This window comes from Centrocercus urophasianus, unplaced genomic scaffold, assembly GCF_019232065.1.
Source record: "Centrocercus urophasianus isolate 14NV4802_14NV808 unplaced genomic scaffold, USGS_Curo_1.0 seq_11, whole genome shotgun sequence".
In the NCBI taxonomy this organism is placed as follows: Eukaryota; Metazoa; Chordata; class Aves; order Galliformes; family Phasianidae; genus Centrocercus; species Centrocercus urophasianus.
In genome coordinates this window covers 44,547,061-44,571,231 of record NW_024884253.1, presented here as the reverse complement: position 1 = coordinate 44,571,231, position 24,171 = coordinate 44,547,061, and the positions used below count along the sequence as shown (strand labels likewise).

The following is a 24,171-nucleotide window of genomic DNA, read 5'->3' as shown; positions in this document are numbered from 1 at the left end:
CACTTGAAACAGCTTTAAATAAAGGCAATGCTGATTTCAAGAGAAGCCACATGGTTGGCAAGAAACTTACTTCCACCTCCACAGAGGTTGAACCAAAGGATAACCATTGGAAAGCTGCTTCCTGAAGCTTTCAAGTTGTTTAAACTTCATGAAACCTATTTTCTAATTAAGAACTCAAATATATCCTTCCCAGATAACATGTAGAAGATTCAATAGCAGTAAAAAGAGAACACTCCAAAGCTCTTATTGACAATGCATTTAATTTTGACTCTAAAGTCATATAGGACAGTAGTCCCTCCTGTAGCCAAGGCTACGTTTGAGGAAACTTTGTTCCACAGCTAATCAGACCTCGTGAGGCTTACAACCTTTGCTGTGGATTTTTTTCTACTTGTAACATACTCTCTGAACACTGAAATAGCGTAAATTAGCAAGAGGGAATAGAAAAGGACTTCAAGATACATAAGGCTGTGGGGCATGAGAGATTACTAACTACCATGGGAAATTACACGGTAAAGGAAATAGGATCAATGAGGCCCTCAGGTGGAGCAGCAAAAAGTGCCTTAGCAAAAAGTCCTTGAAATGGATGAGCAGTTCTTGACAGTTGACATCCTCCCTGTAATAGCAGGCTAGAATTTCTATGCTGGACTCCAGTGCCTGAGCAAAGAGCTGCTCCCTGCTCAAGGCATGTAGAAAATCATGTCTCAACCACATGTCAATACACAGCTATTTGTCATACAACAAATGGTAATGTAAGGTAACTGCCCAGAAGCAGGAGGCACTATGGTTTCCTACACTGAGCCATTAGCACAAGACCCCAGTAGACACAGCTAAGAAAGACAACACTTTAGTGACAAAAAACAGAAGCAAACAGAAGCTACCAGTCACACAACATCCCACCCTGAGAAATCAGACAGTTCAGTGAAGCACCACTGCTCAATATTCTGAAAGTCCACTAGCTGACTAAAATTTGTTCTGCACCTTCTGTCCTGGTGAAAAGTGCTGTTAGTCAAAGTGACTTGAAGATGTTTGGTGTAATTCAGACAGAACAGCTAATTATCATACCTGAAATACTAATGTCAGAATTAAATATATGTTTGTTTCATTAAATAAATAGAGTAGTTTGCATCTAACTACTAATGCCTCAGACATTCTGAGCAGAATATTTATCTGCATCAGTTACCCTTACTTTATGTTGTAGAAGTTTCCTTCAAATTCTTTACATCTACAGAGACACTGCATGACAAGATGGTGAGCAACTGAGATCTATTCCTCTTCATCTATTCCATCTATTCCTCTTCAACTGTTTTAGAAGAGTGTAGTGTACAGTGCCATCTAATATACGCATGCTGAAGCTGGGTCAATGGAAACAGAAGCAGAAGTCTGCAAAAGTAGTAAAATACTAGTAGCATGAAAGAGAATATCCAGGATAGCTAAATATCCATTAGAACCTGTCTGACCATGTTGTGGTGACCAACACTGCTGCACCAAGGGCAAGTCATGCCTGACAAACTTGGTGGCCTTTTATGATGGAGATACAGTGTCAGTGGATAAAAGAAGAGCAACTGACGTTATCTACCACAACTTGTGCAAAGCATCTGACATTGTCCAGCACAACATCCTGGTTGGCAAATTGGAGAAAAATGGATTTGATGGATAGACAACTCGCTGGATAAGAAATTGGTTGGATGGTCACGCTCAGAGATTTGTGGTCAATGGCTCAGTGTCCAAATGAAGACCAATGACAAGTAGCGTTGCTCAGGGATCAGCACAGAGAGAGATCACTGTTCAACACTTCTGTAGGTGACACTGACAGTGAGATCAAGTGCATCCTCAGCAAGTGTACAGACAACACCAAGCTGAGTGGTGCAGTTGATACACTATAGGGAAAGGATGACATCCAGAGGGACATGGACAGGCTTGGTAGGTGGGCCCATGACAAACCCATGAAGTTCAGCAAGGCCAAGTGCAAGGTCCTGCACCTGTGTTGGGGCTATCCAAGCACAAGTACAGGCTGGGCAGAGAATGGCTTGAGAACAGCCCTGAGGAGAAGGACTTTACTGTGAGGCTGGTGAGACACGGGAACAGGCTGTCCAGTGAGGTTTTGGATGCCTCCACCCCGAAGGAGTTCAAGGCCAGGCTGGATGGGGCTTTGAGCAACCTGGTCTAGAGGGAGGTATCCCTGCCTATAGCAGGGGGTTGGAGCTAGGTGATCTTAAAGGCCCCTTCCAATCCAAACCATTCTATGATTCTATGATTCTTCAAGAAGAAACAGATTTCCCCTAGCTACAGGGGAACAAGTTATTCAACAGCTAACTGCAATATATATAATATAATATAGTGTGTACATTTCTTCCTCAAAAACAAACAAACAAAAAGCACTTCAATACCATAAAACTATCTAGACAGGGAAATTATTCAACAATAATTTTTAATAACACACTCTAATGCAGAATCAAAATACAAATACAATTCCTAACAGTCAGGAAATCGTTTTGTCATCAGACAGCTTAAAAAAATTTTTTCTTCTCAGAGGGGAAAAATATTCCAATTTTTTTTTTTCAAATAAATTTCTTGAGGTAATTAAGACCTACAGGAAATATACTCAAACAATCACATTTACCTCATTTGTGACAAGATAAAGTCCAGCACGTTTGAACTCATGCCTTCAAATGAATAGCCACAGGTATGCACCTATACATATTCTTTGGAGTTTTACTGGCTTATGCCAGCACAAACTGGTATAACTAAGGTTTTGAATCCTCTGGAGTTTTTAACTGAGGGTCAAGATTGAAACTTAACATTATCTTTTATTATGAAAAAATTCACACATCCATGTAACAGAGAAGTTACCTGGCACAGCAACTGCTATGAAATCTGTAGAAGTAGAGGAATGGAAAGTCCAAGGCACTGAAGAGATCACCTGAGGGACAAAGCAATATACTCAGTGGAACACAGGAAAAAAAAAATAAATTACCCTCTGTTAAAAGCAGGGAACAGTAATTATATGAACATTACCAGTTTAACATTCCTTTGAGTCTTTACAGCTGGCTGACTTTTCATTTATGACGCTTTTCACATTTCTGGTCTGCTTAATTTCTCTGTGACCTTGATTCTAGCCAGTTCCTGCCTTTGCTTGAAAGGAGGAAAGGAATTATATAAGACTTAAGAGCATTCTTTGCTAGAATACAGATGATCCTGCTGAATCAATAGTTGCCAGTGCTAGTGGCTTCTTTTATTTCAGAGCTTGTGATTGCTCCTACTGAAGCAACAGGAAACACAGATACATGTTGGCTGCTTCTCCCTTTGGAATTTGAACTCTGCGACACAGAGCAAAGTCAAGAGGTTTCAGAGAGTCCTCCCAAATCAAGGCAGAGCTCTGGAGTACTTGTATTTCCAAGAATGTGGGCTCTGGCTGCTCTCAGTAGCAACAATTCCTGGGGCTCCTACAGCCCTTGGGCTCTACAGATCAAGAAGATGCTCCATTTTTCACATTTTGAAATGCTTACTTTTTGAGTGCATTTCTAGCTCTACTGATGGGAAAATGCTAGATACACATGATAAATCACCAATCTGAATGGGATATTCAGGTTTATTTAAATGCTTTTTCCTTTGCTTTTCTGATTCAGAAAATGTTCCAGTGAGAGCAACAGATGGACACCTTTATCATTCTAAAGGATAGATACATGTACGAGAGGAATATTTTCCACTATTCAGTTATGGTGGAAATACTCAGTTTCTGTTACTTTAGCCTGTAATCTTTTGCTACTTCAAATCCTGTCACAGGATGCGATACATCTTAAAGCAACAAAACAAAACGTTTGCATGGCACTGAGGGAAATGCAGAGAAGGAAACGCAGTAAATTTTGTGAGCACTGGAACACTGCGCTCAAGAGGTTGTGTTCAGTGAGGGAATCCTTGCTCTTTACCATGTATCACCTCAGAAGCTGTTTTTTGCTGGTTGTCTCACACTGCTTCTTCACAAAGGGCACTTCAGAAAGATATCAGTAAGTATCACACGAATTACACAAAGTTGTCTACCAATATAATATTATCAGTCATACTGCAATTGAATTCCAGAGAAATCCTTCTATGAAGACTGACCTCTAAAAAGAAGCACGAAAAGGAAAGGCAATATGGAAATCTGAAAAAGCAGCAACTTAATCCACTTTACCTGCTGGATGGGATGCAGAAGCCAACAGCACCACACTAAAAATAAAAATAAAAAGGATTGATTTCATATTGCAGTAATTATGACCTTGTCCAAACATTACGAATTGGCAGCTTTGCAATTTTATTCATGGTGAAACTTATTCCAGTTAAGTAAAGTAAATGAGGCATATATATCTTTTAAAAGTTAGCTGGAAATCAATCTTCAGGGTTGCCTTAATACCATCTTTAACTTGCAAGAGGGCTGTCAACAATACTTAAACACATCTTCTATGGCTCTATCTCAAGCAGCAGGTCTCAAAAACCTTCCATCAGCGAGACTCCACACCTCTCTGGGTAACTTGTTCCAGAGCCATCCCACCCTCCCAGTGAAGAAGTTTCTCCTGATATTCAGTTTTCAAACTATCAGGAGCAACTTACGGCTGTTGTTCCATATTATATTACCTGCCTCTCCTTAGAAGAATTTGGCTTGGCCATCTTTTTAACTCCCTTTCAAGAAAGTGAAAGCAATTATTTAGGTAGCACCTTGGTCTCCACATTGCCAGATCAACTCCTTCAAACTCTCCTTCCAGTACGCTGTATGCTCCAGGTCCCTAACAATGTCAGTAGACCTGCTCTATCTTCAGCTTCTTGGTGTCTTTCTTGAACTGGGACACCCCAAACTGAGCAGAGTACTCCGTCTGCAGTCTCAGCAATACTGACGGTGACTTCGCTCAATGTGAAGTAGTCTTTCTAACGCAACCCAATTTGCCATGAGCTCAGGCTACCGCTTCACAATCATCTTAGCATTTCTTTACCAATTCCCTTCCAACAAAGCTGCTACTCAGCCAACTGGTGACACCACTGAGACAGAATCTATAGGAAATTACAACAATGTCTAGACTTTAATGCCCCCTGTCCAAGGGAGAATTTCAACTGTCTGCACAAATGTCTGTGTTTGTAGAAGTGTCCACATATTGCATAAAAGTCAAATACCCAGTCCTAAGAATATGGTTGCACATGAACAGCACATTCATGCTCCAAATGTCAACTGAAGAAAGAACAAATGCTGCAATTAAACAAGTTAGAAAAATGCATGAAAACAAAACCAAGCAGCAGCTCAACTGATGCATGCTTTTTACAAAGATACAAACAAGCAAGAAAATGTCCTGATCCTCATCTGGAGAACTAATTAAGACTTCTGAGGTCCTACACGGTCATCACACTGAGTTTGTGGTAGAGAGCCTACTTCAACACTGTTAATTCTTCATATAGATTTCCTATCTTTTTCCAGATGTTTTAATTCCACTTTGTTTCAAAGGTGGAGCACTGTAGGTTGGAAGAAGCAAGAAAGTCTGCCAATGCAGAACTGCAGCTTCCTCCAGACACTAACAACACACGTTCATTATAAAACTAAAGGGCAATAGGGAGAAGGAGAAAGGAGTATTTTCTTCTCACTTCACTTAGGAAGGTGAAAAGACATTCATTAAAGTTATGAATGCTAACGCTAGGTATTTTTCCCTGGCTAATTACCAGTGATTTTTACAGTTCACTGGGCCCAGTAATAGCAGTAAAGCACAAAGTCAGTCAGTAGAAGGTTACCTGATAAGTTAAAGCAGAGGAAAAGCTCAGAGTGGTTCCCAGCACACATGGCAGTGGCTAGAAAACTGAACGTGCTGCAAATGACGTATCTAGAGCACTACAGTATCATCAGTGTGCGTATAGTATTGCTTCTGACTCAATAAGAAAGACAACAGGCAACTGGAAGTAGAACTGTATCAACAGTGATGAGAATTATGACTAAGCTGTGTTTCTTCACTTTTGCTTTTTGCATTATCACTTTTCAAATAAAATAAAACAGTGAGATTGGAAAATGCTCAAAGAGAAACTTCCTTCTGGAACTAAGAGGGATTGATAACTATACCAGACATCCCAGGCCTCAGCCCAAAGAAAACATAAGGAAGAAAACAAAACCTTCCCTGTGAAGTGTGGGGATGGTTAAGGTCAAAGGGTTAGATGGCATTAAAGATGTGCTGCAACTCTGCCCTAAACAGAATATCAATAAAAAAGGCACGATTATGTTATAAAATCAGATTAGGGATCCAGCGGGTTCCAGAAGGACAGCCTGGATGTGGGGCTGTAGCAGGAACAAAATCCTTACACAGGGTTTCTCTGCTCCCCTCTTCTTACCGTATACTGGGAGCTTAACCACCCGAGCTTCCTCCCCAGGTAAAACAGTCTTTGAGAAGCCTTACTTAGAGGAATCAGCTTGCTAACTCGCAAAACTTAATGCTGGACACCATCTACCTGAGATAAGCACATTTACAGTAATTTTGACCAAGAATTGTCTATCAGAAGTTTGTGCTCATGCAGGTTTCAGAATAACGTCTTCTATTCAGTGTGATTTAAAAACATTTTGGCCTGTTTTCTACAGAAATTAAGTTTCTGCAATAATTCTCTGTCAGCCACTCTATACAGCTCTCAAACACAATGACCAGCTTCATCCAAATGTGGGGAGTGGCAGACCTGTCAAAGATATCTACATGCTGACAGGTCTCATGAAGGGACAAATCCTGCCAGTGCTTTTGGCGTCTACGAACACATTTCTGCTTTAAAGGAGATGCTAAAAAAGTCATCTCTCAATTTGCACAACTCCTCTGAAAGGAGTATAGGAACCCTAAGTTCTTAAACACACAGGACTGTATGTCACAGTTCCTTAGTGAGAAGCTTCTCCTTTCTGAAAACCTCCATAGCAAGATTGATCCTTTCCATGTGATGTAGTGCTCCTGCTCTCTGCTGGACACAACTTCACAGACTTCAAAGGATCCTATAAGCTAACACGGCAGGGAACAGGGCATGGACTTTTCAATCATAGCTGCAAAATTAAGACCTTGGCCAAAATCTGAATTTAAAGGTTCAGGCCCAGATGCAATTTTCAACTAAAATAACAACTAAGAGCCAGAGTTGGGCAGCTGATAAACAACAACAAAATCAATTCATTTCACTGCTCGTTTAATGATTCTTATTTCAACATTAGACATACATTTGTACCTCATTCAAGACTTCACAGATTACCTCTGCACACACCAGCATATCTGCAAGCTCCATGACTACCACACTTCAGAACAATTTCAATAAATACAACCACATCCTCTGAGTAAAATTGATTTTCTTTGCACTTCGCACTAAATAGAAAACAACTCACTTAAAACAAGAGCCTGCTTCAAGCAAATTGATGTTCAGGTATTGTTAATGCTTGGGATCCTGGTAAACAGACACTGCAACTATACAAACCCCGCATCAGTGACCTGCATTACTTACTGGAAGCAGAAGAGCTGATCTGACTATGATAGAAAGAGGTATATGCTGTTACCATGTTGATGACATTCATAAGGTAAATGGAAACTGATGTTAAATATTGTCCTCACCAGTGTTCCTGATGTATTCCTACCAGGGATCTTTAGTGTGGTCAGACTAAAGCACACAATCAAATGATGAGAACAACTTCAATTTCCTATGATTATGCCTAACTTCTGTGTTCTAATTTGACCTAAATCAATTCATGTCTTTCAGTCCTTATAACCATCCTCCTCCCATAGAGCTCCATATCTGTAGTCTCATAGTCCACAGCATTCTCATACAACTTTATTTACCGTTCCAAGAGGCCAATATATAAAAGCAGATGTGATTATGGATGGACAAGGATCTAGTGAAGGTTCTATATGCCTTAATTTAAATAAAACCTCACAAAAATCTAGTGGAAGCTATGCATGGCAGGTACGCTGGTTTGTATGGTTCTTCTGGAGAAATGACTGGGTTTTTCTAATCTTTTTTAAAAATATTTTGTTTTTGAGAAAAATACAGGGGACTCTGGTGACTCAGGCTCTTTCACTAACTGCAAAATAACAAGCCAGTTTTATATCTCCAAATCGGAAAAACAACCAAATGTCTGAATTACTCAGTTCTGCTGACAGCACTCTCAGTAGTCAGTTATTGCTCAGGTTCTTTGCACGTGGTTCTTTTATAATCACTGCCTCCCCCTCTGGCAATTTGGTACAAGTTTGTCTGTGGTGAAGGTTTTGCCAGTGAGTTACTCTGTAAATATTATTTCTGGAAAAGAGAGATCACTTGTGCACATGGTGATTAAAAATTCATAATTAACACCTCGTTATCTCCCCAGGTGTACATTGGCATGTCCACCTACAGCCATAGCCAAAATCATGCAGCTGTTAAGCCGTATTTTTTCAATGCGTGTCTTGCTAAATAAATATATTTAAGTAGTGGTAGCTCTGAGTTTCCTAAAGTAGTCATGTTTGAAGATGAAAATATATGCTAAACAAACCAGCCATAGTGTATCAAAGGCTTATTCATTTTACCTGAATACATAGTTGATGTACTGTTGGTCCAAGTCACTGGGAGAGAAGAGGAAAAAATAAGGTATTCTTTCAGTAATGCTGTTCACTGATACAAATAGATCACTATATCAAGTAGTAGCACAATATTACGACATATCTACATAATGTCATAATTATGTAGCACGCTTATATTATTTCCTATATTTTATAAACATTCATATTGCAACATTATGCTAATAGTTTATCAGCATATTAATTTACATAGTATTTGCACAAATTCTGTTGCTATTCTGTTACGCTGAAAGTAAAGATACGGTGAGCCTGGCTAAAATTTTAACAAAGGTGGAAAATGATTTTGAAATAAAGGAGCCTCTCTGGACCCTATATACATGTTACGTACATATACATAACATGCAGTGGCAACAAATCCATCCCTATACAGACAACTGCAGACACCATGCATATGCTATATGAACACTGCACCTATTTTCAAAACAACTTCTGCAAGGCTGATGTAAGACTGCATGTAGGATTGGTGCAACGTTTCATTGTTTTTGAGTTACACAGACACTGACATCCTGTGGCATCCCATCAGCCATTAAACACTTTTGAGATTGTGTCACAAAGGGAGATACTGACACATTCAAACCATGAAGCTTTAAGGCTAACACAAACTAACATTTCCTCTTAATGTCAGTGACGGTAACTATGGGACCTTTTTCCAGGACTGAGTCATCATCCTTTGATAATACACTGTTTAAAACTAACTCAGTGTTTGTGTTAGCAGTATAAACATCAAGAACCACATGGTATTGCTGGGATTATCAACAGTATGGCTCTTCTTGTAACAAAAATCATTAATGATTAACCAAGAGTGATGCAGTTCACACAGATAAAGCAGAGATCCCTACAGTTTAGCTGAGTGCTATGTACATCAGTCCTCTTTGATAGCAATTCCTTCTATTTAAAAGAACGTGAAAGCACATTACCTTAAAGAATTAGGCTTCCATAACTTGTGAAATACTTTGTAAGCCCCTGTAATTGCAATGACATAGATTTACCATAACATGCAATCATTATGACAAACAACAGCTTATTTGCTCATGGTACTGATAAAACCCTCTGAATCACACTTAGCAATGTGGCACAAAAAATGCCTAAATTATGAGTAAAATCAGCCTATCACTTCAAATTAACAGCTTCCAGAGTGTTATCATCTCAAAATACTGTCATGCCATGTGTGCTTCTGCTAGTCCAGCTCACGATAACTAAAAAACATGTGAGGGAAGTACACGTGCGTGTGCAAATACATAAAGTGCTGTAGAATTTTTTTCTATTTTTCTGGGTAACTTCTATGATATGTTCATCTACGTAGACCCTACAGTTGTCTGTTCCAAGTCATCTCTGCTGTTTGCAGGATCTCCAGGCTCTTTGCATTCTTTACCAATTCATTTTTCAGTAGGCAATATTTTACAAAAGAGAAGCCTCAACTCAGCTCATCCCTAGTTACAGCAAACAAGTATTTCAAGTGATAAATCCCTAGATTTTTTGTTTTATCTAAATGAGCAGGTGTTTATAACATTTCCTATAGAAAAGAATACTTCTTATATATTAACAACATTTTAGCACATGATGTCTAGATCTCCTTAAACACAAATTATAGACGCGTAACTTGTGAGCTGCAAATTTTACAGTATGAAAGACAAATTAAAGAAATCATCCCCAATTTGCAGACAAGACTTACCATACAAACAAATCACTCAACCTACAGGAGATCTAAGAACCAAATACAAATCCCTTACTATCCAGCTTAATGTTCCAAAATACACAAATCTCCTACTTCTATACTGCTACTCAGCTTTTCTTCAGATTTTTTTTTGCATCTGACTGTTTTCAGCTTTTCAGGGAAGAATTACTTTACCTAACAAAAGAAAAATATAAAAACCCTACAGATCATGCAACACATTGTTAATTAACTTCTTTATTTAAGAGTACATATGACTGCATCAAAACCCCCAACATTTCAACAGCCTTCTTCTGGAAACATTCCATAATATTTTAGAATACTTTTTTTTGTCAACTTTTAAATAAAATCTGTGCGTACAAAAAAAAATTCAGTTCTTCATGTTTCTTCTCCCCCCAGAGAGGAAAAGGGTCTCTTACTGGGCAACCATTAAGAACTCCAGAAAACTGTAGTGTTGATTAAAATGTATATGCATTTTCTTCACCTGTCTTCTCAGTCTATTTGCTGTTGTTTTCAACCTAAAGGCTACAAGAGGAAAACATTTTCTTATCTTTACTATCCTTTTTATTTTAAAATGTTTCTTACATCAAAAACCCTAAATATTTAAAAAAAAAAAAAAATTGAATTGCATTTTCAACAAATTCACTCTTCATAGTCGTTCCTTCAAAGATGACTTACCAACACAGACCAAGTGAATTAGAGCCCACAGATAACCGTTTGGATCAAACTGCAATAACAAACATCTGGGTAAATAAAGGTATCATAGAATCATCAAGATTGGAAAAGACTCCTAAGATCATCTAGTCCAGCCATCAGCTTGTCATCACTATGTCCACTTAACCATGTCCATACATGCATAAGCAATGCTATTTCCCTGCAGTTAGCTTCGTAAAGCAAGTACAGTGGGAGCTATAGCACAAATGAAAAGAAGACTAAAGAAGGCTAGAGACTTTTCTATTCTTAGAGATATGGCACATGCCTGGTAGCTGTACCCTGTTATCCATGTTCTCAGCCCTGGTGAAAACAAGTCTGTTTCTTTGGGATACAGACATCATTCTAGATGACCTGAGACTATGGACGCCAGCCTGTATATTCTTGTATCATAGCCATTTTTCTAGTATCATAGCCCCATAGGATCATTTTTCACTTAGCAGAAAGTTAACTTTTGATGGATGGTCAGTCACAGAGGGACAAGTGGATCAGAGGAACCACTAAGGTATTGAAAGTGGTGCTTCCTTGACCCTTTTCCCCTAGTAACCCCTGCAGTCTGTTTCCCCAAGATTCTCACTAACTGCAGTGCATCCAAAAGAATGCTCCCAGCAAGACAGGCTCTCTTCATAGTCAACTGAGAAAAATGAATGTTTGCTTTCACGAGTATACACAAGAAGTTCCTACTCTGCACCATGGACCGTGATGAACAGAGTTAGATCAGGTGAAATGCTTCTGTCTGCCCTTGACTGGAAACATCCAGACAAGACCCAGGTTTTTCTCACTTATCTTCAGTTACTAAGTGAAGTCTAAATCAAGAAAGTAGCCCTCTTAAACCTCCAAAAGAGAAAGACAGGCATGTCCAAGGAATAGATCCATGACGGACTGAGCTACTCTAGAATTAGAGATAACTCCTTCCTTTCTCACAAAGCCAATTCAGGAAACCACTCAACATACTTGCAATAAATTCAAACCTAAGTGATTCGTTAAGCCCTTTAAGAAGCTACACTGTGGTATCCCCAGACCCTGGCTTCACCTAAAAGCTCCATATCTGTACTGGTCAGAGGTTTCATCAGGATGCAAACATGTTTAAAAATCTTTTGCAGGAATCCTGCCTTAGCTTACAAGTAAAAGCTAGGGTACTTGCAAAGAAATACAAAGGCCAAACTAAAGCTGCTTTACAAAACAGAGCTCACCTGCGTGTCACATAAAGGAAGGCACACTGCTGCTACCAGGAGGAACAGCACACTGTGGATGAGAGAAAAAAAAAAGCAAGAATTGTACTCCTGGTGAAATATGGACACTTCTACTCAATTTTATAACTGTACTTTTCTTTTTTTCTTCATTTTTATTCCATATGTTTATAAAGTATTTTCTGCCAACAAAATTACATTTTATATCAGGCATTCTTCATAATTAATACAGACCTAAGTTGAACAAGAGGAAAATCAGCACAAACCATCTTAGCAGCAATGAAAAAAAAAAATTGGTAGGGAGTACTGTTCTTCACTTGCCATTTGGCTTCCTTAGGTTACTTTAGAAAATGAAAACCAACTCATTTGTGGCTATGAAGAGCTACCAAAAAGTTCCATCACTGGGGTAAATTGTGTGTTACAACAATTTCAGCAGTTGTGACTCCATTAAAAGTTATGCTGTTAACTCCAGAACGAAGAATAAAGTGGGAGTGAGTGGAAGCATGGTAGAAATGGCTTAAGGATAGCACAGGTCCCTCCATAGACCACAGAACTGGACTAAAAATCTCAAACTGCAGCTGACTGGTATTTCTACCGGCTACACAGAATATGTAGATGTAGAATTTCTATGGACTGTCAGTATTAATAACAACAAATATTTGCTGTTATTGCTCATTTTCCTGCTCTCCAGGGACACAGGAGGAAAAGATAGAATAAAGACAATAAAAAACAACAACAAAAAGCCCAACTGGTATCCTTGAAAATAATCCAGTAGTGAAAACAAGGCCATGGTAAGCCAGATAATGGAAACAAGAGGGAGGAAGTTGGAAGCAAGGGCTCCAAACACACTGAAACTTAAACCAATGTTGTTCAATCTAAGTACAGTTAAACGATTAAGAAGTATACTATCTTCAAGGGAATGAGTGGGAAGAACAAAACTTTCAGTATGCAGATGGGTGACTTCTGTTTGTCACGATCTCCTTCTGGTAGCCTAAACAACCAGAGCCAACCAAGATTGGTAAGGTTGTGTAACTTATTACAAATGAAGCAGAATGATGCCAGAAGTCACCCAATTTCCTCCTTAGGAAATGCATTTTTAGCTATTTTCTATCCATTATCTTTCTCTTACTGCTCAATATTACACACTGAAATATCAAACTTGAGTTCCTTTTCAAAAACATTCTTGCAAGCACTGTTTTGTTATTCACAAAGGCCAGCCTTCTGGTTATTTTTATAAGGAGGGGAAAAAAAAGTATCTATTTAAGCAATAGTATAAAAGAAAAAAGAAAATACATTTTAAAAATATTTAATTACTTGTATGTTGCAATTTATGCTTACAGCCCACAGGAATCTGTCTTACATTCTTCATTGTTTTGGTGTGCTACTATTTGAAGCAAATACAGAAACCGGAGCCAAAACAAGATGAAACTGAATCTGAACGGTTTTTAAAACTTACCTACAGACTTTCAGATGAGAGATCTGCTGTAAAAAAGGACACATGATTAATTGTATTGGTTTTTTAAATGGTGAAATGCTTTTTCCTTTCAAAAAATAAAAGGAATCACAGATGATCTTACTGCACCAAGTACAAGAAAAAGACAATGAACAACACTGAACAGCCCATTATGTTTAAGTGCTACTTAGCAGTACTTAAGAAAGAAAGAAACACACAAAAGGGAAAAAGCAAACACACAAAAAGAGCGATGACTGAAGATTAATCTACTCCAACTTTTTTTTTTTATATTTTCAGGTTATTTACCACCAAGTAAACCTAAAACCAGACATGAACGTTACACCTGGTTCTTACACTCATCCTAAGTATACCAGAACAGTGTACTGTAGATATTCAAATATTGATTATACTTAATTAATTAGGTACTTCTCCAACCAAATCAGCCTTGGTCTAAATTCATCGAAGTTTCCTAATATTTTGGTCCAAAATCATTCCCCAGAAGATTCCTAGCAAGACCTCTGTTTGCATTATCCTCCCCCATTGTGCTTTAATTTCCAAAGAGAGCAAACATAAGCATGTGAGCTAGAATGAAAAAATAAAACACTTTGGCAGGGACAGCATCACAGAGATGTGCCATGGCGCACACTGCTACATCCCTTAGTCTTAACCTTAGGGAAGTCTTCAGTTCGTTACAAGTAGCAAACACTGGCATTTATTTGCATTCTATATACATTGTAGAGGTAATGAACGGAAGATCTCTTCTACTACAAGCCACGGTCCATTTCAGAAATGAATTAGTGACTTCCCAGCAGTACCTCCTACAGCACCTCTCTGGTCACACAATTAGAAAAGCATTCCATAGCCTAAAAAGAAAGATCTCCAGTGTAGCTGAAGAGAAACAAACTGAGATCTTACTAAAGTAAGCAGGAATTCTTCTCACCTTAGCAGGTGTTGGGACAGATTCCCAAACAAAGCCTAAAATGCGTTATATTTCCAAATTTCATGCGGAGATGTGATTCATCTATTGATAGATAATGATCAATTGATATTGATACATATGATATATTGAATACTAGATATGTTAAACTAATCAGACCTAAGGACCTAGTTTTCCTTCCCCTCTGCTCGAAAGATGAAATTCTTACGTATAGCACGAGAGAGAGATTAATTCTCAAAAGGAAAAGACAAACTGGACTAAGGCAGTCTTAAAAATGGAAATTAAACCATCAATATGCACTTGCAGTCTTTCATCCACTAAAAGAGAAAAGAAAACATCAATATAGATACTTGTCAAAAGCGAACCTCTCTCTGGGACTCATTAGTGACTTGCTATCACAATGAGATTAAAAAAGCACATAGCACTAATGCCTGCATAAAAAGAAATTAGATGTCTTGTCATAGGGCTGTTACATCACAGGCAGTGTCTTGAACATACTAATTAATAGGTGAAATTACCTCTTTCTGCACAAACTTCTGGAAGCCACAGATTATGACTTCTGCTGCATTCTGTATAGTGAGGAACACTGGAATTGGCTGCCATTGGGAGAGAACAAAAATGGCTGGAATTACTCAAAACAGTCACAGACATAGGAAGGATGTTCCTGTACAGGCTAACTGTCCCAGGTTTTTGCATTATTTTGGTTGTTTTTATCATTATAGACGCACATCACATCTCCTAAAGGAATTTACTCGTTCTAAGAGTACAATCACTATTACAAGGCACACATATCTTTAAGTACCACTTCTGAGTGCCCTGTCCAGATGTTCATACAGAGCTACCATTGTGAGAATTGCCACAGGCTTCTGTCTCTGGTTTTGCCTCTTTGTTCGCATACCTACAATCTCCACAGTAAACTGTTCTCATTATTTTCCCATCTCCGTCTGCTGATGCTAACACAGTGTTACTCCTAGCAACATTACAGGTAAGATGATTTTAGGCAATTGTTTTCAGTTACTGCTAGAGAGATCTGCCAGAAATTTAGGTAGAAACGTAATAATAGTTCACACAAAAGTGATGTTGAAATTATACCCAGTGAGGCATCTGGACGCAATCCCAATATGAAATCATTAAGAAACAAATCCCGGTGATAACAACAACGAATAAAACGCCCATCACTCCAGGCAAAACCAACTCAAATTAGTGGTTCACAATAAATCCTCCAAATCAGATCCTTGGTCTCTTAGACAGTCACAACAGAAGCAATTATCTGCTCCGATTAAGATAATCTAAAGGCAGTTTCAGGAAGCAGTGTTTTCCTGCTTATGGATAGTATTTAAATCACATGGGTAGAGAATGAGGTAAATTCATACTGACGTGCCTCCCCTGTAAGTATCAGGTAGCAAATACCTCTTTGACTCGGCTTTGTAATCAGAAATCTCTATTTTCTGGATTTTTCTTTTCTTGCCCACAAAGCAGGATAAGCATCACTAATTAAAAACTTTAAGCCATAATAACAACGAGGGTGGATCCATAAATACAACAGTTTCACCAAGATAACTCTTAACACCTCGAAATTAGCAGTGAATGAAAACCACACAAACACAACTGGCATGAAGTTGTCAGCTCCTGCTTCAGTTCTGGAATCCATTTCTCAACCTTGTTGCTAGACAACTAAACACAATAAAACAGAAGTACCTAACATAAGCATCCTGAGCCTGAAATAATAGAAAATACAAGAAATAACCATAAACAAGGTAAGATGACAGCAAAACTTACATTCTTTCTTTCATGAAGCCAATTTGACGGATTTTCTTTCCTTCCCCCTCCCCCCCACTTTTGGCTCTTTCAAGTATGTTTTAAAGCCAACAACGGCTCCAGTTTGCCCAGGCCTGCTAACCTTCTCCATATGTCTATTGTCTTTGATGTGACTATTTTTTAAATTTGTGAGTGAGCTTAATACTCACAAAAAGAAAGGTTTACTGTTTGGACAGACAGGATGAATAGACTCTGTACAAAACTCCCCCTCACAGTTTTGCATACTTTGGCTAATGCATCCCAGTTCAGAGCTAGGCACCGCTGCTCCAGTCTCAGCCCTCAACTCTTGGGCAGGAGAGTCTTCCTGTATCTTTTGGAGAGGTACAGATGGAAACTAAGGTCCTGCCTCTACACAGAGCTGTTTTAAAGCAGGCATCCATGGTTTTGATCAAAAGTTCATGTGATTTCAACTTTAGAAACAAAATTAATGCAAGTAAATTTGTGAAGTGAGCCATTTCAGGTACAAGAATTTGGGACAGTCCATTTTCCTTCTCTCCACATCACAAAATTGTTGTAGGCAGATTTAGTTAAAATAAAGCTTGTATGCAGGTTTGAATTTGGGCCAGCAATGCATACTAGCTATGGTATAAGACTATTTGTCCTTCTGCTGTTCCTTCTAAAATGGCCACAGAACGAGGCACATCCACAAACAACAAAAAAACATGCAGAAATGGTGATGCTCCTCAAGAATAGTTTGGGATCCAAACAAAAAACTTTTCATAGGCCCTATGCCATGCCACTACTTGAATCTTACTCTTGAATGATCACAGAGAAGGCAAGGCACGGAGTCAAGGTAATTTACAGAACTCAGAAAGAAGAAATAGCAACAGAGGATGTGATTCATACCTTCTCCACCTCACAGGTGATCAGGCAGAAAAGATGCTGCTGCCAAGGGTTTATTGCTATTTCCAAACAGCTCTCTCCTTAGAGATCTTTCCTGAGTTCACACCAGGGAAGCCCCGTGGATTTGCTTTGACAAGGAACCAAGAGGAAGTGAATGCAATCACCATGATACAGAGCTAACTTGGAGGCATATGGCTTCCAAGCATGCAGCCATGCTTCCCAAAGATCACTGGAGTCTAAGATGAGGCCCACCACTTTGTTTGAGTAGACAGAGACCAAGTGTCCTTTTCTGCCCTGTCACTCCATTAGGATGTTCAAAAGATCATTGCAAGACGAGTCTTGTCTAAAAATTCCCTTTTGATGCTTCTTGGAGTTTAGAAATTGCTAGAAGTAAACTGGCTCTGGAATTTAAGGTGAACTGACAGAAGACAGAAGGGAACTAGAGCATGAACTACTGCAGACAGTAACAGTCGTAAAACAATTTTAAAAAAATCATGTAGCTGATTTATTCTAAAATATTTGTATTTTCATTTATTTATATTATGTATATTATTTACTTTTACTTTTTGAGAAACACAAGCTTACTTAAATAAAAGGCATTCAACTCTAATGAAGGCAGATTTGCCGTCCCCTGATTAAACATTTCATAGGTCACTGTAGTTCAAACGGATAACAAATCTGATGAATCAAGCCATCCCCAAAATCTCTTCCCAACTTTCAATTTATTTTTTCAAATCCTGTAAAGCACCAAAGCTTCTCACAGTAATGGTTTTCATCCTTTTCTTGGAAAGGTTTCCCCCAGAAATGTGTCCCATTAACCCTTTTGCAAAGCTAGAGCCAATAACTTCGGTAACTTCTTCCCTACCTGCACAATTCAGAACAGTGGATCTGTCTGCAAAACTCTGAGTACTGTGGAGCAATGCAGAGTTCTTCGGACTGTCAGAGAGCTCAAGGAAAGCTGAAGGCACTTTGTGCTTTTTGTTACTGCCCTACACTTTGCAAGACTGGACTGTTGCTCTAACAATGTTAATAGATTATGAATTATTTGAAGCCCTCCCCCTCTCTTTTCCACCCAACCCAAGAACAGAATTAATTCCTTGTATGAAGAAAACATTATTTGCTCATAAAGTAGAGGCAATACAGAACTGATGTCTACCTGTGTGCTTCTTACCAGTCTAGACAGTGCCCTGGAGCCAGCATAAATAATGCCCACAAAAATTACAGACGCAGGAAGCCAGGACAGGATTTCAGACCTGTGAAAACAATTCAAATCTCATTACTTCTCTACATTCTGTTAACATGCAGTTAGCAACAGTTGCTTGCAAGAAATATAACATATGTATGTGTACATATACTCAAAAGTGTGCATATTAAATTCACTGTCTGATTGTTCAACATTCCTCTCACTTACAAAAGAAGTCTCTTGACACAGAAATAAACCACTTCATCTAGTCCCAGGTGGACAACATTACTGCTTTTCTTTTCTTTCTGCCTCTTTTTCACTCTTTCTCTTGCTCTTCTCCCTCAACAACTGTGTATTTCATAGCAATTACTCCTACTATATTTAAGGGAGAGAAATTTTATTTCAATAGTTTGCTTCTCTGTAAAAGGAAGAAAAACTTTCAAATGAAGGCATAAAATGGTGCTCTCACACAGACAGCACACATTTTCACCATGTACAAATACAGTTGCCCACCCACGCATTCATTTCTTCATTTCTCAGCCGGATTTACAAAGAGATTTCTGCTGAAGATCGGATTGTCTCCGTGGGAGCCTGTCTCTGGAGATTTCCTAATGACACCCCCTTGACTAAGCCAAACTCCTGGAGGCATTTTGACAATTAATGAAGGAATTAAATCATTGCAGATTGTTGCTGCTTTGTTTTGTTTTGTTTTATTTAATCTTGCTTGCTTATGGCAGTCGAGTCAGGCTTCAGTTTTGAGAAGGGGCACTGGAATTTGCACTTTTCCTTTTCCGATTTTGGTACTTAAGAGAACAAAAGGTTCAGATAGGTGGTAAAATCCAGAGAGAATAACCTAAGATTTTGAGTGACAGAGATTCAAAGGACTAACTTGGAGGCTTCCCAGGACTGAAGAAGACACTGCTGCCTTCATTCATTCTTCCTAAGTCTTGAACTAAAGTCAAGAGAGTATTACCATGTAATACTCATTTTTAAGATGAAGCCAAAGTATTTGTGGTTCATTAACTGGGATTGTGCTTCTAACTAGCATGTAAGTGTCAAAATGCAATTACAGGTACCACTATATTACAATACTTCATGAAGTACAAAAAAAAAAAGGACAAATAAAGGTGAAAACAGAACAGTCTAAATGAGATCAAACATGCCCAAGAATTTTTGTTATCTTTAACACAAGGAAAAAGGAAAAAACAACTAAACATCATGTTCCCTTTCTTTATATAATTTTCTAGGGTATTTGCTAAAAAAACGGCAGAGTAGCAAACGAATGGTCTTTAGGTCCTTTTGCTGATATAAAAATTTGCTCTTTAAAGTTCAGGACCTAAAACTGTCATGCCTCATTGCCACTGAGTTCACACCAGATACCAACGACAAAAAAAAACCCCATCCCAACTGGACTTGCAGTAAATTGAAGAAAGTAGGAAAGAAGAAGAAAAGGGAGGGCTGGGAAGAAGAAAGGAAAACCAGATGAAAACCGAATTTCCATTTAGTGCATAAAAATATCGTTCTTTCATGTTCCCCACCACTAAATTCTAGGCATCCCAAATATGTCTCCATTTCCAATCCAGTGCTGTGAAGTGCAATGGAAAAGGACTTAAGATGCTTTTCCCATGATGCGACAGGAGAATTTTATGCTGCCAAGTGGGAATTTCAGGACCGAAAAAGAATGCATGGATGTTTGATGTAATGTGTCAGCACCAACAATCTGTCTTGTATGCAAACCAAATAGCAGCTCCTTATGTTGGCAACACAGCAATGTACGTGCAAAACAAGCAAGTTTAGTGACGTAAAAAAACTGATGAATTTATGTAGTAGGGCTAGATTTAAAGCCCATTTAAGTCAGTGGGTAGCCTTCCTAAAACCAGACTTTGAAGTTTTGGTTTATGCCAAGTTTCTGAGCTAGGAAAAATTCAACAGTAGAATAAATGCCAACCAAAACATAGGACTTAGGTGCCTACACGGGTCAGGCAGAAGGTGGGCAGCAGATCATGGCACTGGAGGCATTATGTGAATGCCACACACATTCTTATGCGCTCCACTGAGTCCTGTTTCGGACACAAATTTTGCAGACAGCTGCTATTCACCTTGTAGAAGCAACAGTGACGGTGAGAATCTCTTGCACTTGGCAGTACTGAACAGAAACAGATAAAAAGCAAGATATTAATCAAAGCAAAGAGCAATTACTGTAAATAATATGTTTAACAGGACCAAGGACTTGTTTTTATTTGGTATTTATTGTGAAGCTAGTATTCCTGACTTTGTCATAACCTTCAGACAAAGGGTGGTGTATGGGAACTGCTGAGTCATGGCCTGAACCTCTGATTGATCACCTGAGGCGAGCCATGAGTCAGCCAGAGGAGCACAGGTGAAGGCAATTCACCTGTGCTGCTGGAAGGGGTGGAGCCAGGCTGCACCCCTCCTAGACCTATTTAAGAGCTGGCTACCAGAGGGGAAGGATCTCTTCTGGAGATCACCCCTCTTGGTGTCTTCTGGTGAGCTCAGCTGAAGGGTAAGCTCTTCCACTAATTCTCTTTTGGGGTCGTTGTTTACTTTGCCTAATTCTCTTGATTATATTGTAATTATAACACCTTGATATCTATTGATTATACAATTATATTGTAATTATAACATCTTGATTATACAGGTGGTCATCTCTAGGTAGTAAAATAATTCTTCTGAAATACTTTGGTGTATCTTGAACCAGTTCAGAAAGCTCATGAGATTTGTCTGCAGAACAGAAATACACTGGGCTTTGTGGAAGTACACAGATGGCTAACTTTACTACTTGCAGCATGAGAAGACTAGGGACTGGAAATAGTATTCTTAAATATTCTACATCTACACCAAAAAGATAGATGCAGAGACCAAGATGCTGGAAGAGGGGGGGGGAAAAAAGTCCTTCTCAGTCCAGTAGTAAAACATTTTCACAGGGTGAAGGACTTTGAGAGGAGATGATGGAGAGAAGCTTTGAAATACTACGCGGTTTTTTGTTTGTTTGTTGTTTTTTCTTTTTTTTTCTTTTTTTAGACAGAGCTCTATACTGAAAGTCAAGTTCAACAAAGCATGCACTTAACTCTTCTGAAGAAAGGCAGATTTAAATTCATGCTTAAGTACTAGTCCGAATTATATTCAAGCAATTAATTCTGGCCATATCATTTTGTCCACAGCTAATATTCTAGAAAATCACTACAGAACTTTCTGAAGATGCATTTTAGCCAGTTTCCCTAGAGTATGCTGACATCTAGAGGCCTGAAGTCTCAATCTACAAAATACAAACTAATTTTATGCCGCACTTTTCTCATATAAAAACACCCTCTTCAACAGTGGAAAGTGATTCTTGTTCAGTATTAACTTAGCTATCTTTCAAGTTATGGAAAAACTAAAATATCTTTTACAAGCTGGGAAAATTATTCAGCTTCTTTTACTGTCACAACTTAAAGCAAAAGTATTTTCTCAACTATTGGTGAAAAGCCGAATTAAAAAGGACGTTAGTGCTAGCTGCATTCCTTTGCATTTTAAGCTGTACTGCAAAGACAAAATATGCATAAACAGCATACATTTGATGACAATATATATCAGTGACCGTTGCTTAAGCAAAGTTTGGAGCCTAATCCTGCCTCTGCCAAAATCAATGAGAGCTTTGAACTCCATATCCACATCTTATCTACACTGTAGATAAAAGATAGGAAGTTAAAGCCTGTTTCCATTTACAGCTTTGTTTAGGTTTCAGTAGGGATGTGGACACCTGCATGCACAAAAAAAAAAAAGAAATTAGCCTGGTTCTCCACACACATGGATGCAGAGATTTCACTCTCAATAAGGAACTTCAGTTTTGCAAGTCTACTGCTTACATTCCAAACTGAAAATCCATCACCTGTCACATCATAATACAAATCACTGAAAAAAAATTACTTTAAAAGGAAATTCTGACAGTCAACCAGCCTGATAGCCCAGTTTCAGGGTTAAGACACATTGTTTAGGTCACTAAGAAAAGTTTTGAGTATCTGCAGTGATGGCAACTCAGCAATTACTATGGGCATATATCTTGTAATTCACACTATTTTGTGAAATGTAAAGGAGATGCCATATTTCATACCACAGAATGGATCTCTATGAACAGAGTATGATATTCTGGATAACTCTTCTAAATGGTAGTAGCACTCAGTTCAAGCAGATGATCTTGATCCACTGATGAAACATCTGAATTTGGAGTTTGATCACTGCACCAGTCCCATGCACTGCTCTGGTTTCTCTTGCTGTGTGCTTATGCATATAGAGATACACATAAGGGCAAATGACTCCCATTTACGAACACCAAATCTTACAGAAGGTGTCAAATCACATTTGCTGACTCCACTGCACTGAGATTTTAGGGAAGGGGCTGTCAGTGGATGCATTACTGAGGTTTCTCTCCTGGTATTTTTCAGATGATCCAGGGAAGAGATGCAAAAAAATGATATTGGATATATTATCCTTGTAGCCTTCTCTAGTGATTACGCTTCTTTATCTTGCCAAGGTGAAATTGAATCCACTCTATATTAGTAATCTGTGGAAGTGTGTGACTGAACATTGATTAGACTGAAACATAGAGAGGCAGAACGCATGCATACAGACACGGATATCATCTTACGTTTCAGCAAGTTAGTGACTTGCTAAACAAATGAACTACAAAAAGTATGTAGAGATACTGAAGTATGTAGAGATACTGAAAACCTTACTGTACCTTGAACACAAGCTTATCTCCACCCAGCCCAACTTCCAGGAGACATGAAGCAGAATTCCACCAACTAATGTCTGCCACCTGAAATAGAAACAGAACAGTATCCCTAAATCGTTGTTTTTTTTTTTTTTTTTTTTTTAAACCATGTGGAGCATGACCTTAAAATCTCCAGAATTTCTCAGAGCACACATAGGACTATAGTCATCTACTGCTCTTCCAGGCTACCAGGGATGGCACTACTCTTCAAATCTTTTGTTTTCTGGGCCGTCTTATCACCCAGGTTTTCTATTACTCTGGTGCTTTCCACCTCATATTTCAAGTGTTTTATAAGGAACTACCTACTGCAATTTCTCTAGTCATCTTACTGAATCCCCATTTTACTGTTTAGTAAATATTTAAAATTTGCTGATATAAAATATTTAGTAATCATAGCGATGTTAAAGCCGTCACTTTGTGATGCAAGTGAGGCAAGGATTGTGACAAGAAATAAACATCTGTACATATATAAACTGTTATTGCTAGAGAAAATATGATTTCAGGACTCAGACTGATCTCAGCTCAATGAACTAATAAGTCCCAAGGATGAAGTGTACAGTACTGGTAATTTCAAACATTAGTTTTATGACTTCTTGTTGTTATTCACGCTGGGCCTAGATTACACACTGCCTATAACTCAAATGGCATGTAGCATGCAGTAATTGAAGTGCCATTAACAATCAAATCATCACACTGCATGAGCCTCTGCTTCAGAGCCTTTAGGGGAAAAAAAATAAAAATAAGTAAGATACAGTAAAAACAGTAAGGTAACTTAGCATATAAACCAGAATACTGTGGTTTTCTCATTCAAATGCTATAGAACAATTATGTGTATTCTGAAGTGACTTATCTATCTAATCACTTATCTTGTCACAGTGGCATTCCTTAGTTTACTGTGAAAGTAGTACGTGAAGCCTTAGCAATCCTTGCAGATAATTTAAAATCAGTAGTGATGCACAGTGATGTTTTAAGCTTCATAATAAATGACCAGTTTCCTTCTTTTTTGGGCTAACTGCTTTC

The 24,171-nt window shown here is 38.5% G+C and overlaps 1 protein-coding gene across 4 annotated transcripts in view; it reads right to left on the bottom strand.

Annotated features, from left to right (window-relative positions):
- Positions 1-24,171, bottom strand: part of TMEM241 (transmembrane protein 241) — a 51,112-nt gene that overhangs the window by 24,571 nt on the left and 2,370 nt on the right. For 2 of the 4 annotated variants that reach the window (XM_042835986.1, XM_042836009.1), the window contains exons 3-12: positions 23,119-23,196; positions 18,354-18,450; positions 15,055-15,132; positions 13,603-13,628; positions 12,150-12,201; positions 10,924-10,972; positions 9,491-9,536; positions 8,523-8,558; positions 4,172-4,206; positions 2,851-2,920 (exon numbers count right to left, since the gene is read on the bottom strand). In XM_042835986.1, coding sequence (XP_042691920.1) covers positions 2,851-2,920; positions 4,172-4,206; positions 8,523-8,558; positions 9,491-9,536; positions 10,924-10,972; positions 12,150-12,201; positions 13,603-13,628; positions 15,055-15,132; positions 18,354-18,450; positions 23,119-23,196 — 567 coding nt within the window. The remainder of the gene's footprint in view (positions 1-2,850; positions 2,921-4,171; positions 4,207-8,522; positions 8,559-9,490; positions 9,537-10,923; positions 10,973-12,149; positions 12,202-13,602; positions 13,629-15,054; positions 15,133-18,353; positions 18,451-23,118; positions 23,197-24,171) is intronic. The other 2 variants (XM_042835994.1, XM_042836002.1) reach the window with 2 other exon arrangements.